At 36.8% G+C, this 18,692-nt stretch overlaps 3 protein-coding genes and 1 pseudogene across 3 annotated transcripts; all 4 read left to right on the top strand.

Moving 5' to 3' along the window:
- LOC105160449 (scarecrow-like protein 8) lies at positions 2,581–4,886 on the top strand. The gene has a single exon (XM_011077821.2). It carries the CDS (start codon positions 2,745–2,747, stop codon positions 4,653–4,655), a length of 1,911 nt encoding a protein of 636 aa, XP_011076123.1. The 5' UTR covers positions 2,581–2,744; the 3' UTR covers positions 4,656–4,886.
- Positions 10,148–12,400, top strand: LOC105160448. The gene is made up of 5 exons (XM_020693451.1): positions 10,148–10,341; positions 11,044–11,121; positions 11,220–11,642; positions 11,735–11,787; positions 11,872–12,400. Exons 2-5 carry the CDS (start codon positions 11,064–11,066, stop codon positions 12,058–12,060), a joined length of 723 nt encoding a protein of 240 aa, XP_020549110.1. The 5' UTR covers positions 10,148–10,341; positions 11,044–11,063; the 3' UTR covers positions 12,061–12,400.
- On the top strand, positions 12,695–14,238 carry LOC105160698 (annotated as a pseudogene).
- LOC105160447 lies at positions 14,769–17,436 on the top strand. Its single transcript, XM_011077819.2, has 2 exons — positions 14,769–15,176; positions 15,711–17,436. The coding sequence occupies exon 2, from the start codon at positions 15,730–15,732 to the stop codon at positions 16,864–16,866; it is 1,137 nt and encodes a 378-aa protein (XP_011076121.1). The 5' UTR covers positions 14,769–15,176; positions 15,711–15,729; the 3' UTR covers positions 16,867–17,436.

Below are 18,692 nucleotides of genomic sequence, written 5' to 3'. Positions count from 1 at the left end.
ATAACAGAAAATCCAATCCAATTGTTATCCGAACCCTACATTACCAAAAAAGAAAAGAAAATCTAATTATCTCTCTTCAACATCCAAACGTTTTTCAATGGCCAGTTCATCGCCAACGCAGGCTGACCCCTTTTCCCCCCACCTAAACAAAAAGGTCAAAACACCGACGCGTGTCGGTAGATGACGCAGAAGTCAACCGGGTACCGACGGTAGAGGAAAGTAAGAGTGACTTGAGCAGCATGAAGATTTGCTGCTGTGGAACCACGTGTAAAGATGGCCGATTTCGTGGTGGTGTGGACTCCATTTAAATACAACTTGTCGTTAGGTTTTGTTACCAGAGTCGTTGCAGCTGCGCTGTCACGCTATCAAAATCCTCCACTCTGTGTGTGTTTGTGTGTGGCAAGTGATTTTTTATTTTTTATTTTTTTTATAACTATTGGTGATTGTGTGAATTTCACAAACTTTTAATTTAAACTCACCTTAACTTTGTTACGTGGCATATATTCTAATGGGCCCTCTCACTATTCAGATAAATAAAAAAAAATATTCAAATATTTTTCTAAAAAATTATACGAAAAGGTAAAAAGTAAGTTCATCATTTATATATTTTTATTCATGTTGGATAAGAATAAATCTAATTTCTGGACTACGTGTCAGATTTACTATGCTCAATTTCATACATCTTTTGATCCAATTTAGCTCAACACGTTCGAATTATATATAAAATCATAGTTACATAATTTAATAAAGTGAAATTCCCACACTTTCTTAAATCTCGCAAAATATCTAAGTATCTATTCATTTGGTGATTGGTATTAGTATTAGTATCCTCGTGTTATGGCCATTTTGTGTAACTATTATTGGCGTGTGATGGGTACTTATGCGACTCACCACCCCCCGTGTATATGTATTCACTTCATTCATTCCTCCTCGTGTCTTCTTATTTCTTTCACTCCTCTCGTGCTGTTCGCTTCACGTATCACGATGTATTATATTTATTGTATAATTTGATGTATATATATCACTAGTTTAATTAATGAAGGTGGGATTTTTTGATCGTAAGATTATGGGTTTAAATCCTATCAAAATATGTGATGTTATTGTACTTTTAATAGTAATTCTCGTTCTACTTTAATACTAGGCTTTGATTTAATTGATTATCTGATGTTGATGATTAGTGCATGATTATTCTAGTTATCGGTAGTGGTTCGGATTAAATATTTGATATTAATGATTGTAATCCATTTACTAAAAAACTAATAGTTCATCGATTTTTTTTAAAATTAAATTAAAATAAAAAAATTACATAATAGTATTTAAAGATAATTTGTTAAATATTATCATTTTTTTCCAATATGTTTCATAGTTCAATTTCTAATTTTGATTGGATTACACTCAAAAGGGAATTAAATTTTTTACTATATATTTTGTTCTATTTTTTATCTCATTTAATATATATAGTCAATATACATATGGATCGAGTGTATATAGAACGAAGTAAAAAATACAGTATGAGTTCAAATAAAAAAAAAAGTTGAATTGGACCCAAAAGAGCACATCAACTACCACTTGAAAAGACAAATAATTAAGTATGACCATAACATCTTTTCTTTTCCTTAAAGAATTCACAAAAAAAAAGGAAAGATATTTTTAATTTGGTTTAATAAATTAATAGTAATAATAATAATAACAACAAAATGCATTAAATAAAATATAGAGGGTTGAAGTTGGGCAGGTTCAACGTGAACGTGTGTTGTTCACGTGGGGCGGGGCGAGCGTGATGGTTAGCGCGGGACTTTCAGAAACAGCTGTGGCGGTTTTATCCTCGTAATCTCCACGGTCCATTATCCTCAAATTCCCCAAAACGACAATCTGAGTCACTGGATCTAACGGTGGAGGAGAGGGGTAGATGCTTCAGCTGTGTCGTAAAAGCAACAAGTTTTTCAAATTTAGAAACATAAGCGCACACCAAAACCACAAAACCGGAGGAAACGAAATTCAGAGTCACACCCAGTTGGACAAACCTCTTTCTCTCTCTAACTCTACGACCTAAGGCCGTGTTTGGCGGACTCATTATATTACTAATCATTTTTATTTTACTCACTAATCCAGTTTATGATTTTAATTTCTTGATAAATCAAATAATGTGTGTGTGGTTTCACAAAATTATCCTCATAAAAATATGTTGATAGTGAATTTTTTTAGACCTTAATTTGAATAAGAATTAATTTGGATAACGAGTAATATATAGTAGAATATTAATTATGGTTGATTTAAATTTATTTATTACTCAGATTTTAATCAAACACTGACAATTATTATATTTTATAATAGTGGTAAAAGTACAAGTAACGTGTAAGAATAATTATTATAATATATGATTAAATAAAAGAGAAAGAATTGTAGTAATTAAGTTGATTTATGTTTAATGAGAGAGGTGAGAAATCGTCAAGCCTAATTAATTGATTAAAACAAACACGGCATTAATGCGTTTCCATTTATTTTTCTGAAGACGCGAAACTACTCTATTTATCCCTCTTATTACAATGATGACAACAAGAATCAATCCAATCGCTTCATATTGAAAAAACACTATCCCCACACGGCCCCCCCACCCCACCTCTCTCTCTCTCTCTCTCTACAATTGAACTCCTCGCTTTCCTCTAAATGCAGAATATTTCCAGAACCCAAAAACCATTTTCTACTTGAAAACATACAAACACACGCATTTTCCGGTGGAGAAAATGTCTTCCGGCTTCTCTGGAGGCGTCCCGGATTTCTTTTCCGCCGGCAGAAGATCCACCGTCATGCCCACAAACATGAACAGTGGTTACGACACTAGGCTTAACCCACAACTGCAGTTTTCCTTCCGTTCTCCGCTTTCCGGAATTCTGCCGGACCCGGATGCCCAGATCCACCGGACCGATTTGATCGGGAAGAGGTCGCTCGCGGAGTTTCAGCAGCAGCAGCAGAATCAGCAGGGGTTGGGATTTTATCTCCGGAACGTGAAACCGAGGCCTAATTACCAGCATGCATCGCCGATATCTCCCCTCTCACCGGTGGATTTCTCTTCTGTTCCGTCCACTTCGCCGGAAGTCTCATCGGGTTCTTCGGTTTCGAATTCTGTAAACTCACGGTACGGCCTTCCGATTCTTCAGCAGCACCGGCCACAGTCTTTGACTCTTTCAAACAGAAATGTTAACAATGTGTCTACTAGAATTTCCTTGCCGAATTTGGCTGTACTGCAGAACAAGGGGTTTGCGAGTCCGGGTGTAAGTCTTTCGGGTCCGGGTTTGCAGGTTTCGGCGGAGGAGTCGGAGAAGAATATGATGAATCACCGTCTGCAAGAGCTGGAAAAAGAGTTGCTCGGAGACGAAGAGGATGGAGAAGCTATTTCCGTCGTTACCAACAGTGAGTGGTCGGAGACGATACAGAGTTTGATGGGCCCGACTCAGAAGCCCATTTCTCCTTCACCCACTTCCTCTTCTTCCTCGTGTTCCTCTACCTCAGCTTCTCCTGCTTTGCCTTGTCCGAAACAAACGTTGATTGACGCTGCGGTGGCTATTTCCGAAGGGAAGCCTGAAGCCGCCGCTGAACTCCTAACGCGCCTCCAGCAGGTGGCCAACGCGGGCGGTGCTTCCGAACAGAGGCTCGCCTCTTACATGGTTTCGGCTTTGAATTCGCGCGTGAACCCAACAGAACATCCTCCACCGGTGTCCGAGCTTTATGGTAAAGAACACGCAGCATCAACGCAAATGTTGTACGATGTCTCCCCATGTTTCAAGCTCGGTTTCATGGCGGCAAACTTAGCCATCCTTGAGGCCACTTTGGAGCAGGGTTACGACAAAATCCATGTCTTGGATTTCGATATCGGGCAGGGCGGGCAGTATGTGCATTTGCTCCACGCGCTGGCGGCGAAGAAGAAGAAGCTCGACAATAAGCCCTTCGCGACGTTGAGGATCACCACCTTCACGGATTTCGCCGCCGCCGGAGAGGAGAAACTGAAGATCGTTGGAGAGGGTCTCAAAGCATTGGCCAACAGAATCGGAGTTTCTTTGAATTTTCATGTGAGAAACTTCAACGTCAGCGACTTGACTCACGAAAAATTGGAGGTACAATCTACCGAAGCCCTGGCCGTGAATTTCGCTTTTAAACTGTACAAAATGCCTGATGAGAGCGTGACGACGGAAAATCTACGTGACGAGCTGCTCCGCCGCGTGAAGGGGCTGTCTCCGACGGTGATGACGGTGGTGGAGCAGGAAATGAATACAAACACCGCCCCCCTGATCCCGCGCGTACGAGAAACCTACGAGTACTACGGAGCATTATTCGACTCGCTGGACGCCACGGTATCCAGAGAGAGCCCGGAGCGGGTCAGGATCGAATCGGGTCTGGGCCGGAAAATTGGAAACTCGGTTGCGTGCGAGGGCAGGGATCGGGTGGAGAGATGCGAGGTGTTCGGCAAGTGGCGAGCCCGCATGAGCATGGCCGGGTTTAATCCGCGTGCGATGAGTCAACCCGCGGCCGAGTCTCTCCGGTCGAAGCTGAACTCGGGGACACGTGGCAACCCGGGATTTACCGTCAACGAGGAGTCCGGCGGCATCTGCTTTGGTTGGATGGGACGGACGCTGACCGTCGCATCTGCTTGGTGTTGATTTGACATCCTCTACTTTTTGGGGCGGGGGAATTAGTTTGGCTAAAAATTGTTGTTGTGTTTACATAATTGTTGCTAGTGTTTGTATTAACGTTTTCGTAAGGAAAATCAATGATGACCAAAAACAACTAATAATGTATTTTTAATTCCTCCAACTTTATTGGCCATTTTTCTATGGGGCTTTTAAATTGACAATATATTGACCCCTCCAGTGCAACCTATATTTTCTCAATTTTCACTGAAATTATCATATCATTATTGTTGTGTTCATATAAACCAATCTTGTTATTTGAAATTTCTAGTATCCTATACATGTGTTTTGTTGTGTTCGTGCATTATCGATTTATTTTGATTATCTTTTAAACCGTATTTGCACTATATATAGTTCATATAGCAATATTCGTATCATATCTGTTCGTTGTGTCCATGGATTATAAACTAGTCCTAATTATCTTTTGCACCGTACTGGTATTATACAGCTGAGTATTCTCATATAGTAGAATTCGTGTAGTATATATTTGTTCTGTGATTATCTTTTGTATCGTACTTATATTACATATTATTTTCTTGGCCCAAGAAAAATTTATAGAATTAATAATTTTTTTAAAGAAAATCCTAAATCTTTATGACCCTTTTGGCATAAATTACTTTTAATTTATTTTTTTTTAAAAAAAGATCAGTGTTTTAGATTTTTTTTTAAAAAAAAAAAAAGTAAAAACGGGAGTAGGTGTTTGTAAGGATTGGGTTCGCAAGCCTGCAGTGCAGTGTGCTCCTCCAGAACTCAAAAGTGGGAAGGGGTGGGGTCCACGGGGAACGATTATTCTAGTATTTGGTTATGGTTGGGTATGGTTCAGGTAGTTCTAGTTTGGTGGGAACACGTGTATTATTCTCATTTGTTGTGACGGGGTCCACATCCCATAACTCTGGTCCTCCAACGCAAATTACCAAATTCTTCGTGTTGTTAATCGACGCGCGCGTGGGGGAAGAATTTGAGTTCTAACTCCGAATTTAGTACTGAGTCACCAAACATTGTACCGAACTTGGTGCCTAAATTTAATTATGCAAACATGTTACCGCAATTCCACATAACAATCAACTTGTTCCAAGTTTGGTCTTAACAAACCAAAACCTTCCCCACCCCTTTTCCTCTTCACATTGCATCTCTAACTAACTCAATTCTTACACTTGTGTCTTAGACAATTAAATTTTTATTGTTCGTTTGAATTTAAAACTTGTATTTTGGGTTGGATATATTAACAAAAAAGTTATAAAAATACTTGGATAAGTTGTATGCTAGGAAAAAACACGTGTAAAAATAATACTAAAAAAATCTTGATTAAAGCACTTCGATGTTTAAATCAGTAAGATTGTAATAAAGAGAATATAAAGATCATAAGAATGGTCAGTGTGGCAAAAATTGTACCTGGAGTATGGAGAAACTATTAATTTAAAAATGATCGTGTCGGTCGTGAAGAGTCTGTATATTATCGGGTTCAAGTCGATATAGGACTGATTCAATATAATACGATTATAATTGACGAATTTTAGTCATTCTTGGTGTTATTGAGAAGTTTGGGGGATTTTTCTGTAATTTTAGGCTATTTAGGCCCACATCAATTTTAATGGGAAGAAACTAAACACGAGGAAAATTTAAATTATACCAAAGTTGAGTAACGTGGGAGGGAAATATTTCTAAACTTCCCAGCAGGAGTTGGGAGTATTTGAACAATTTAATCATCAACATCTTATTTCTTCATGAACATTAGATATGCATTTTGAGAAATGAGACAACAATAAGAAAAGTACAAAAACCGCAAAAAGCCTTTAAGTACTACTTTCACAAAAAATTCTAATTCAATTCGAGTTTAAATCAATTATATGACAGACGCAATACACTTATGGTGTGATTGGTGTATAGTTCATAAAAAATGACAAATCACATGATAAGTGTATTGCACTTTCTTTGTGATTGGTTTGATTTGACTTAGAACTTAATTTGGATAAGTATATTCCTTACTTCACTTTTTTTTTTGACTGAAAAATAATTTATCAAACATAATATTCTAAGGTTTTTCCAAGTCAAAGGTTAAAAAGTAAATTTTTAAATAAAACACTTCCAAACACTTTTCGGGGTAACTTTTGCAAGAGTTAAAGTTTACTTGGATGTGGGGGTTGCACTTGGACCTTGATATTGACAAAAAAATCCTCCGAAAATCATTTTAATTGCTTAAATGGCACTGGATTCACGCACTCTAAGTTGGGGTTGATTGCATTGAAACCTGATAATGAATTAAACCTAATAATATACTTGATTTTCATAACAGTCATATTAAAATTAGTTAATCGTTCATGGCAAATCATACAACTCGACTACCCTATAAATATACAACTTCCAAAAGTTATGTACACTCTTAATACGACTTTAATCTACTCTGAAACTTTATCGCGTTTTCATCTTACCGACTTAAATTCACAACTCTAGCTTTTTGGTATTGTTCCTCTGAGATTTGCTATAATTATAAATACTGAATCGTTATTTGGAAAATAACAAATACTTTTCTAAAATTAAAGGTTGTCTAGCAAATACCCCCCTACAGTGAGATTGTCACGAAGGGGTATTTGTTAAACGGTTGTTAATTATATGAAATATTTATAATTTTTAAAATAAAAAAAAATATTTATAATTACAAAAAATCTAAAAAGAGCCCGTTGTAATTCGCGTTTAAAAAAACCTAATCCCATCTCGGATCTGAGATTAGACACAAAAACCCTAGGGCAAAAAGAGTAAAAATTTGAAACATAAGGGAATAATAAATGTAGAGAAGTGGAAACATTGCATTTATGAGATAATGTAGAATGAATTGTTTGAGCATGGCCTTTGTACGTACTGCTGCCCACTATATATATGTTGCAAAATAGTATTATTATTTGTGACTGGCAGTAGTACTAGAAAGGAATAAAAAACACAAGTACTTTGGGAAGCTGTAGTGCTTCTAATTTTGATTTTCAAACAAATGCCTTGCAACATATATACCACTATTTTTCTTCCTTTTTCTCTTATCAATTATTCTTTCTTATATGTCTCCTTCTCCACCAACTTCAAATATTAACCAAACTCTAAATTTTACTTCAACATTTTAGGTCTAATTAATGCAACTAACAAATTGTTGGTTCAATAATAAACAAGCGCCAATTTGTCTGCGATCAGGGTTCGAAATCTTATAATCATATATTTTTTTAAATGATTTAATTTTTTCGTTTGTGAAAACCCGAAAAGAAAAATAAACAAATGAAGGGCATTATAGGATTCGGTAGCTACAGCAATAACTCCTAAAATAAGGGGTATATTTATAATTATCTAATAATTAATTTAAATGATATTTTAGTTTTCAGCAACGTAATTTAATGATATATTATATTGATACTCTCTGAGATTATGTCTAATTATACACATAACCCGTGTTTTGTAAAATTACAAGTACACTGATTACAAGATAGTGCCTTTTCAACTCTCTCAAAATAATTGAAGTTGTAGTTGTAATTACACGTACACCCTCTATTTAGTGATTATAATTTTTTACAAACACCCTCTGGATCAGAGTACATTACTGCAACAAGCCTTTAAAGGTATATATGTAATTTCACAAAAAAAATAGAGAGTATTTATGTAATTAGATCAATACAACCTCAAAGGATGTTTGTGTAATTTACGTACCCTTAATTATATTTTGTGTTGAAATCAATGTATCATTTCAAGAATGATTTTGAATTTATAAGCTTCTCAAAACATCTCAGAAGATGTTTCAAAAATTATTGCCAAATTTTTTCTTTAAGAGCATATTTGATCTTAAAATAAAATGAAAATTTCTCAAATAACATGGGGTATCCGTAATGATACCAAATCTTTCTGGGAATTCGTTTGTTGTAGTTTATCGTTTTTTTTTTTTATCCAAAAATGATATACATACATACATACATACACAATATTAAGACATTGTACATTAGAGTTACATCGTAATATTCGAAGTAGTCGATATTCATGATATTATAACCACTGTAATTATAATAACTTAATTAATAATAAATAATAAACCAGGTACGTACTTAGTGTGTGCGAACTAATAGGAGAAATTATTGAGGGTGTCTGCTGTGAGGGACCATCGGAATTCGCATGATAATGAGCCCCTTAGCCCACTTCCCCTCTCTAATCATTTCTTGGCTAACATCACATGAAATCTCGCAAAACTATGTTGATTGAATTTCCAATCAACACTTTTTACCTTACCTCAGCATCAGCCTTTTCCTAATACCAAATTAGTAAAAAATGTAGTCATATTCAGTAACCATAATTTTGTGATTAATTAATATATTCTTCAAAAATTGAAGAGTTTTGCTAAAATCTTAAAAAAAACCCATTTAAAAGATCTTACGAGATCGATGTTAGAATTTATTTTAAAGATTATAAGAGTTATAAAATGTTAGTAACGATACATTTTGTAATTAACTTGAACGAATTTGTTGAAATCGTGAGTAATTCTGTAATATTTTTTTAAAGAGTATAAGTTTTTAACGTCTTACATTTAAAGAATACAACGTTGCGAATGAATTATGCTGTCTGAAAAATACAGCAGAAGCAGTAAATGATCATAAATATAGAATGATGGCAAAAATGAGAGAGAGAGTGAAAAATGAATGTGAAAGTGAATGATAATTGGGATGACGTTAGGGTGAGGAGAAAAGGCAAACATCAAATTAAAGACATATATTGAAATGATTGTGGGAATGGGGAGAAGATGTGTAATAATTTGAAATGAATGATGATGCATGAAATTTGGTTGGATATTTATTTATGAAGATGGTGTGGTCAATATGCCACAATCCTTTTATTTTCATCCATATATACACCACGTTTATAAAAATAAGGGAAAAATGCATGTCATCCCTTTTGATATACGAAATGTGTAAAATACTTCTGTATATTAAAAAAATATTAAATTATCCTCTTGTATTTTAAAAATAAACTAATTTACCTCTAATTCTAAAAGTAACCTACACACGTTTTAAATGCGATTTTAATTAAAATTTAAGAATAAAATATTATTTTATATTTAAATATAATATATATTTATTTAAAAAATAAAAAACCCAGATTTTTATTTCTTAATTTTTTTTGTGTACAAAAGAGAGATTGACATTAAAGTGGTAGCGACATAGATTTTGATCAATTAATGTGTATATGTAAAATATAATAAAATAAAATATAAACATGCTGACGTGTATAAATGAAATGCAATATAAAAGAAAACTCTTTTGGAGAAATTTTGGGCCCATAAGCCTTTTCTTTTGAAGGCTTCAGCCCATAACGCTCTCATTAGTTTTGGCCCATTTATCGTGTGGGCTTTTTGCATATATATTAGCCCATACGAGAGGGATATTTCCAATAAATTTGACCGTTGGCTCTCAACCGCCCTTTTATATACAAAAACTGGAAAAAGTTGCGCACAATCACATTTCAGAACTCAATTTCTGTAGCCGTTGGGAAATCGAAGAAGAGGAGGGGAAAGGAGAGGATAATCTTCCGAGGATAAGCGAGAAATTTTTCACTGAATTGAAGGAGAACGTCTGTCAACAAAAATTTCTGGAGTTTTCGCTATTAAATCCTGCAGCTTTTCTGAGTAATTTCCAAGGTAAGTTCCCGTTATGGCGCAGGGGAAGCTGTGTGGATGCCTGTTTACGTGTGTGAATTTGCGTGTATTATAATGTTTGGCCATGATTTATTGTTTCTTTTTCGTTATTCAATTGCTTTGTTGGAGTGGTTCTCGGGGATGCGGGTGTTTTGGTTCTTCAATTTAGGGACAAAGATGATTGTTTGAGAAGTTTAAGTTCGACTTTTTTTCTGAGGTTGGAATTTAAGTTTAGATGTATGAATTTGATATGAACCCTGGGTTCTTTTATTTATTTTTTTTTTTTGGGTTAAGAATGTTGTAAAGGTTGTTTGCTCTGATTTTTGTGGGAATAATGTGACTGATTCAATGTATCAATGTCTGTCGGTGATTTTGTTTCTTGGTTTGTCCCCCTTCTATCTTTGATCAGGTCTCCTTTGCTGTTTTGATTTAAATTATAGTTGAGAGTTTCAAAATTTTGAGAAGTGCAAAGGGTTTGCATTTCTTGAGTTATTAGTGATCAAATTTTAGTGTATATATTCTGTATCTCATGTGCCTTGCTGAATGCCAAATGAGTCATTGGTATGCAAAATGGGTTTAATCCCATCACATTTCACTCGCCACTCTTTTGCTAGCGTTCTTGGTGGAAGGAGACATTCTTGTTTCTTGGTTTATTTCACTGTTTGTTGCTAATACCAACATACTCTATTAATTTTTGAAGGAAAGTTTCTGTGAAAGAAGCACGCATGGCAACCCCGGCTCATCGCCTGATCCAAGATCAGAACTTGAATTTACTCTACGATGGTAACTTTCACCTCTATAGCTAACAGTCACTTGAAGAGATTTTCTGGTTAGATCATCTGCATATGTTATCTAATCTCATGTGTTGATACCTTATATAGGCGCTACTCCTGTGGGAAAGCCTACTGTAATCAAAACGGGTAGGAAAGGAGGACCTACGGGAAGGAAGGCTCTGAATGACATATCAAACTCAAGAAAGCCTTCTGAAATTCAGTCAAAGAAGAAAGACAATTCCGCGAATATAATATCTATCGAGACGGATTCCAGTGATGCTAAAGCAAGATTACCGAAGGTGGTAAATGAGAAAGGAAAAGTTGCAGGTAGGAAAGCACTCACTGACGTCACAAACTCAGTTAAGCCACTGGCACAGTCAAGGGCTGGCCAAAAGTTGAACGCTGTTGCAGAAGACAAAGCACGTAGTTCTCTGGTGGAGACGTTTCTTCACAATCATCAAGAATGCATCAAAGCTCGGATGAAATCTGTTGACATGGACTGCTTTCTGAAGTCAGTAGGACTAAATAATGGTAATTATAGTCGTCTCTTGATTGATAATAATCAGCTTCGTCTTGATATTAAGTTCTGTCTGGATAATTAGTTTGCACTGCCTGCTTATCAGATATGCCAGTGCTGCTATCCGCTAAGGGGGGACTTCAGTCATCAGCAAAGAAGGTAAAGCTTTTGCATTATCTTTTATCGTAATTATTTACTAAGTTTTATGAGTACAAACAAAACTAATTGTTCATATATCATCAGGTGGAGCGTAATATGAAGCATTTGGAAATGGAAGAGATTCCGGAGCAGCTCTTGGAATCCAAGCTCTCGGGCTACCATTCACCTGCCTTTCGATCTCCTCGATCACCAAAGCCACCATACGTTAACTGGGACCATGGCAATTTTTCTGATCTGATAATGATTGAGACACCTAAACTATTGTACCCTTGAAGTTCCTACGATCTCGTGATTGTGATAATTAGAAGCTCAAGATTATCTGATGATAATCTCCTAGGACGAAGATTTGTTGGTAATCTGTCAACTAAATTGCCGTATGTTTGTAATCCGTAAGCAGTGGTCTCATGATTCCTGCAAAAACAGGGTTATGTAATCTGATGATTCTCTATTTAATCTGGTATCTAGAAATGATATGTCTCAAGAAATCAATAGATTTTAGACAGTTTAAGGGAAGGTCAACAAGAACTACTCAAACTCATCTCTATCATTTTGGGCGTAATCAGCCCAAATCTCTACTGGAAGGAAATGTATGTAATGCTTTTGTTCTTTAGATAAGTGGCTTTACTTTTGTGGTCAACAACAATAAATGTGAACGTATACGAAATACGGAAATGAAAATCCTAATGTAATGGGGGGGGCAATAAATAATTATAAACTATGTAATAATACTATATTATATATATATATATATATTATAACAATCAATAAACGAGGCAAGTCAGAGTTAGAGAGAGTTGACCAAAGAATAAGTAATAGTAGAAAAAGTAAAAACAATGGTGTTGGCTTGGGAGTTGACATTTGAACAATTCATCTCCCTCTGCTTCAATTTTGTAGTTGTCCCCTCGTCGGCCGCTCATCGCCTCCCTTCTTATATTCTTTACATTGAACTCAAGAATTTTGTATGACTTCACATCCACTGTTCTCCCAACTACTCCTCCAAATCATCTCCTCCTCCCCGTTTCCCTTAGCTCCAACATTATAATTAAGAATCTGCAATTCATCACCTGCCGATTTTGTTCATGCATCTCACTTATACATAAGGGTGGCCAATTTTGTTGTCGGGATAGCAAAGCGATGTCGGCAGGCGACGCCAGGGGCAACGTCGACACTGCTTATGCCATCGACAACTTGCAGACTGAAGGCTTTAATGGCTTGACTTCGCAAGTGCCTGCCGGCTTCTCTACACCTAATTACATATTTCTCTCCCGCAAGGTTTCTTTCATGTCTCTCATCTATATTTCTTGTGACACATGATTTACTTATATTTGATGCATCATCATTACATATAAGTTGCATTATTCATGTTTGTGTAGGTTGGTGCAGAGTTCGTCGGAACGTTCATTCTCATATTTGCAGCCGCAGCAGGGCCAATAGTAAACCGAAAGTACGACGGAGCAGAAACCCTGATAGGGAACGCAGCATGCTCGGGGCTGGCTGTGACGATAGTCGTCCTGTCGACGGGCCACATCTCTGGCGCCCATCTCAACCCCTCCGTCACCATAGCATTTGCAGCGCTCCGCCACTTTCCCTGGCTGCAAGTACCAGGTTACATCGCCGCCCAGGTGTCAACTTCCCTCTGCGCATCATCTGCCCTCAAAGCCCTGTTCCCGCCTTTCATCTCAGCTGCCGTCACTGTTCCTTCCGTCGGCACTAGCCGCGCTTTTGCCCTCGAGTTCCTCATTACCTTTAGTTTGCTCTGTCATAACTGCAGTCGCCACTGATACTCGTGCTGTGAGTCATCAGCTTTCAGCTCAGATCTTCTATTACAAATTAGTTCTTAATTAGTATCCAAAGAAACATTTTATACACGTAGTACGATTCTTGAACTTGAAAAACTACGTTTCCCAGGTCGGAGAACTAGCGGGTATAGCAATCGGAGCTACTCTTATGCTAAACATTCTTGTCGCTGGTAAGTAGTATACTAAAATTGCACCAGTTAATGAATCATTGTCGACTTAACTCATCGATGATCAGCTGCTGTTGGTTCAGACCATCTACTGGTGCTTCAATGAATCCAGCGCGAACTATTGTGCCAGCAGTTGCAGCAGGAAACTACAAGTCAATATGGGTATATCTGGTGGCGCCTACACTCGCATCCCTCACCGGAACAGCAATATACGGGCTGGTAAAACTCCGACCAGACGATGAAGGCCGCACCAAGGGAGGTGGCGGAGATTCCGGACCCAGAAATCAGCCTACATCATCAGCTCAAGTCTGAAGAATTATGGTTAATTTCATATAAATTGTTAGTGTTTGACAGCATTTATTACCTCGAATCAATCATATAAATTGTTAGTATTTGACACAAGCATCATATACAACATATGTGTTACAATAGATATGTATTGTTGCCCGAGTAAGAACTCACAAAGACAGAATGGACTTTTTGCGACCAAGCAAAATTCAAAGAAGATCACGTGTATTTAAATTCATCAAGCTAATTACTGAAACACCCACTGTAATAAAAAAATAAACCTATGTTAGAAAATAAAATTGTCTTTTCGTGCAAACCATAATAAATGCATCCATTAGTATAAATACACCCATGTTGGAATACATTCAAATTTGTTTAATCGACTACTAAGAAGTATTATCATTACATTTTGTATCGCTTTTTTTCATCGTAACGGTGTAAATAATTTAAATGCAAACAAGAATTATCTAAATAATTACCTTTTCGAATTGATAAAATGTGTAGTGCATAATAGAATAATGGAATTAGGCACATTCCACAAAAAGGAGGGCCACATTATAAATTAAACTTTAATTAACTGAAGATTTTAATTCATAATTAATGCAGTGGTGGTTGGTCTACGAAAAATGTAGGGATAGATACGTTGTAGGTGGCATTTTCGTCATGCCACCCAAATTCACGAGGGTAATTTAGTCCAAACAGCCACCACAAATACGTGGTGAAATCACTCCATAGCTCGTCATCTGTTCTTACAGAGCAGCCTAAGAAAAAGACGAAATCCTTGATAGAAGAGGAGGAAAACAATCCTACACTCTTAATTCTTACCTTGGAAATCATCGGGCGCCAGTTCGCTGTTCCAATTTTGACGATCCGACCACCATCATTCGCCGTTTGTTAATCTAATTAGCGAACGGCACGGCCGAGCATTTTCCCGGGGTTTTTGGTGGACCGCTGTTTGGTGATAGTAATGGGAATCGGAGCAGGGGAAGGTGGTTGAATCTAAGGGTTTGAATTAGTTTTTTGTTTGTTCTTTTTCTTCGAGGATATCCTGTTAGCTGGATTTTGTGAGAGTTGAACGTCAAAGGAGGAAAATGGATGATCTGATTCTCTACCATTGATTTTGCTGCGTTTTGAGGTATTTAAATTGAAAAGACAGTTCTTTTTCCTGTTTCTTTCCTTTCCTTTTTTTTTTTTTCGGTTGTTCTTTTGTGATAATATAAGTTTGGTATATTTGTTGGTTGTTTTTGTCCTGTTATCATCGGAGGAGGATGAACTCTTGTCTTTGAATTTGAGGTTTGGCGCTAAATTTGATTTTCTGGATCTGTGGTTTCAGAAGAAACCCTAGGGTTTTGTTCTATATTATGTTTTTTCGATTAATATCTTCAGTTCTGGATAATAAGAGAACATCAACGAATCGCAAAAGCCTTTCCATTTTGAATTTGTATATGAAGAATTTCGCGCGACAAAGTTTTGGCTCAATTATATTTTATATGGTTCTACTAAATTGGTAGTAGATTGTTGTTGATTTAATAGTAATCTTTTTTCCTTTATTGAGTGGGTTGCATTAGGTTGTTTTGGGGGAAAGGGTATTGCGAAGTTATTAAAAATTTGAGGGTGATTTACCTGGAACTGCATGCTAATGGTTTGAATATTCATTTGTTGATTGTAGTTTGAAGAAGTTTTGTGGGATGGAGACAAATAGATGTGATGTTAATCACTTGGATGCTGATGCCCTTTTGCCACCCCGAAAGCGGCTTTTGGCTGGATTGAGGAGACAAAGTTCTGATGTTAATTCCTCTGCACTATCCACTTCCCGTAGTGCTGAGAGCGAATATGATACCCATCGTAATAATCTATTAAGGTCCCTGTTGAGTAACACTAATCTTTCAAATGAGGAGATTGTTGAAGCCTCTAGATGTGCTGCCATGGAAGCTGCAAAGTTTGCAGAGGCTGCAAGGGCTGTTGCTGAACAGAAGGCTGCTAAAGCAGCAAAGGCAATGGCCGCTGCCAAGAGTGCCTTGGATCTTGTTGCCACTCTTGAGGAGGCTGCCAGCAAAGAAAAATGTCCAAAAGTGAATAAGATGAAGAAGCATGTACCTGTTGAAGCATTGTACAATAAAAACAAAGGAAAAACTAACTGTAGAACAGATCAAGAATTGGCTCGCAAGTTGCATCAGTCCATCAATAGTTCCCCAAGAATTTTGAAGAACACATCAGGTTCTGATTCAAAGAATCACAAGCGTACGAGGCTGAAAACTTCAGCTTCTTCCCGGAGAACTAGTATTTGCAGTGGAATTCCACCTGGGGAAGGGAATCGACCTTCCATCAACACAAGCAATGGCTATTGTGTAGTAGAGGTAGATACTGAAGGTCCAGTAAAGGTGATAGACACTATTATGGTAGATTTGAACACAATAAATCCTGACAGAGATGATGACATAAGGTTGGAGAACGGGGAAGGATGGCAACCCAGTAAAACTGATCAACTGAAGTTGCAAAATGGTGAAGTGGGGGTTCCATCAAAGGATAAGTCTCCTGAATCCTTGGATAGTTTTGGTAAAAAGAGGGGTAGAATTAAGCAGAAAAAATTGCCCTTGAGCATTTGTAGTTTCAGAAATCAAACCATCCCCAAGGAGGAGCTGAAATCTCAAGGCATGCCACAGTCTAAAGACAATGGCAGCAAAACTGCAGCGAGCAATCAGCCAGTGTTTCCCGTGGCGACGTCTGGAAATAGTTTAATGCCTATTGAGAGGACACCAATGTGGAAGTGCCAAGCATTCAAAGCACCTGCTTGTTTTACGCAAAATAAAGTCATGCAGTCATGATTTTCATAGTTTTGCCTAAATAACTGGAGCCTATCATGATAAGAGCCATGGCCAATTAGTTCAGTTGTGGTTTTTTTGGTATTAGATAAGGCCTTTTTTTGGTACTCTTTTCTGCATGTGAGTTCACTCTTATGAACATTAATGTATATCACTGACTGATTGCTTTGATATGTCTGTTGCAAGTCAAGGGTATTGCTGCCATTCAGGAACCTAAGGTAGAACAAGAAACAGGGTCAGTCACTATGTGCATTATGCCCCCAAATAATTGATGCCAAATCTTGGAATCCCCAATGCGTCAGGAAGGAAGAATGCTGATTTTTTTTTTTGTTGGCAATGCTCTTGCAGTTCTCAAGAATCTTACAGGTCATGTATAATCCATATTCTCTTGATCAAAATCATACTGGCTTATAGATGCTACGTTAAGAATATCTGTGATCATTGTGTCTTTCTTCCTTTTGGTGCACAATTCTTGTGCGTATCAACAGTCTTTTTGATGTGGACCAAAAAAGCTGGCTTGTACTTGCTATATTGCACCTTCAAGGAGTGTGAGTAAAGGTGGATTTGTCCGAAGCCTGTACATCATGTGGAAATTTTTTATTCAAAGTAGGTTTGGTCGAACCAAATTAATTACCAGAATATATCAATCAAACAATAAGTATACTCAATTTATCATATAATTAGTTCAAATTTGATCAAACTTGATTTGAATTAGAATTTCCTCACATTATGGTTGACACGCTTTTTATTTTATAAAAATAAAAAATATATGATAATCATTTAAATATTCAATGCAGAAAACACCAAGTGTTTATGGTAAACGGCTCCTTTTATCTTGCCAATTCGCCATTATTAAATAGTTTATGTATTAATTTACTATTATGCCCTTACCTAGAAATAGGGCCCATCACTTTTTGTATTATTCTTTACATTGATGATGAAACCATCTCATCTCCATCTGTGGAAATGTAGGGCAAAGAGGAAATTGTCTGAAAAAATCAGCCTCCACCCAAATTTTAACTGCAAGTTTTCCTTGTATTATTAGACTTGAGAATCTTGAGAGGACAACAGAGTTGTTGAATTCTTGGCGCACCACTTAATTTGGCAGTGTGTCCTAAATTGGTGATAGAATCAGACATCTTGGGCAATTGGTCAACTGGGCTGGGCTTTCAATTATCTTGTTGGTGGTGCTGGACTTTTGCCCTTTGGACATCTTTGATCTTCCTGCCTTTTAAGGTAGTCGGTTATGATATGGAAATTTTATATGCTGAGGGGAATACTTGATAAGGCTATAAAACAAAACCTATACTTGATGCTCAGAATCTTGCAATGTAAAACAGGACACAGCCAGAAGGCCCACAAACACAAGCAACAAACTTGTGCAGAATATCTGCATAGGGTTGGTTGAATAAGATCTTGAGTTCGAGTTTTGCAAATGTATGAGAAAATATGAGTAATTGTAACCTCAAAAGTCTCCTTTTCTTGCAAATATGTCTTTTTAAGTACAAAATTATAAGACTTACATGTAGTTAGAGCAAAAAATACTTCACATGAAGAATACCGACACAAAGCATCAAGTTAGAGGTTTTTAATTTCCTTAATTTGGATTTGATGCGGGCTGAATTGAATTATTTAAGTTTTAATACAAACTTCATGTCTTAGTGATTAAACTCTCTCAACCCTTAAGGAGAGGAAGCCTCGTATATCTTCGTCTCGTATTATGGTAGGCCCATTTCGTGAATTATCAATGCTGCCTACTTCTTACTTCTTTAATATCATATGAACTTTGTATTTTTTCCTCGTAGGAAAAAGCTCGTATTACTTTTGGA

This window comes from Sesamum indicum, linkage group LG4 (genome assembly GCF_000512975.1).
Source record: "Sesamum indicum cultivar Zhongzhi No. 13 linkage group LG4, S_indicum_v1.0, whole genome shotgun sequence".
Lineage (NCBI taxonomy): Eukaryota > Viridiplantae > Streptophyta > Magnoliopsida > Lamiales > Pedaliaceae > Sesamum > Sesamum indicum.
This window is presented reverse-complemented; position numbering and strand designations above follow the sequence as displayed.

Bases quoted from the DNA above. Each gene is read 5' to 3' on its own strand.
- LOC105160449 (XM_011077821.2), top strand. From the start codon at position 2,745: ATGTCTTCCGGCTTCTCTGGAGGCGTCCCGGATTTCTTTTCCGCCGGC.
- LOC105160448 (XM_020693451.1), top strand. From the start codon at position 11,064: ATGGCAACCCCGGCTCATCGCCTGATCCAAGATCAGAACTTGAATTTA. The intron at 11,643-11,734 runs GTAATTATAGTC...CCTGCTTATCAG, and splicing joins GTCAGTAGGACTAAATAATG to ATATGCCAGTGCTGCTATCC. The intron at 11,788-11,871 runs GTAAAGCTTTTG...ATATATCATCAG, and splicing joins TTCAGTCATCAGCAAAGAAG to GTGGAGCGTAATATGAAGCA.
- LOC105160447 (XM_011077819.2), top strand. From the start codon at position 15,730: ATGGAGACAAATAGATGTGATGTTAATCACTTGGATGCTGATGCCCTT.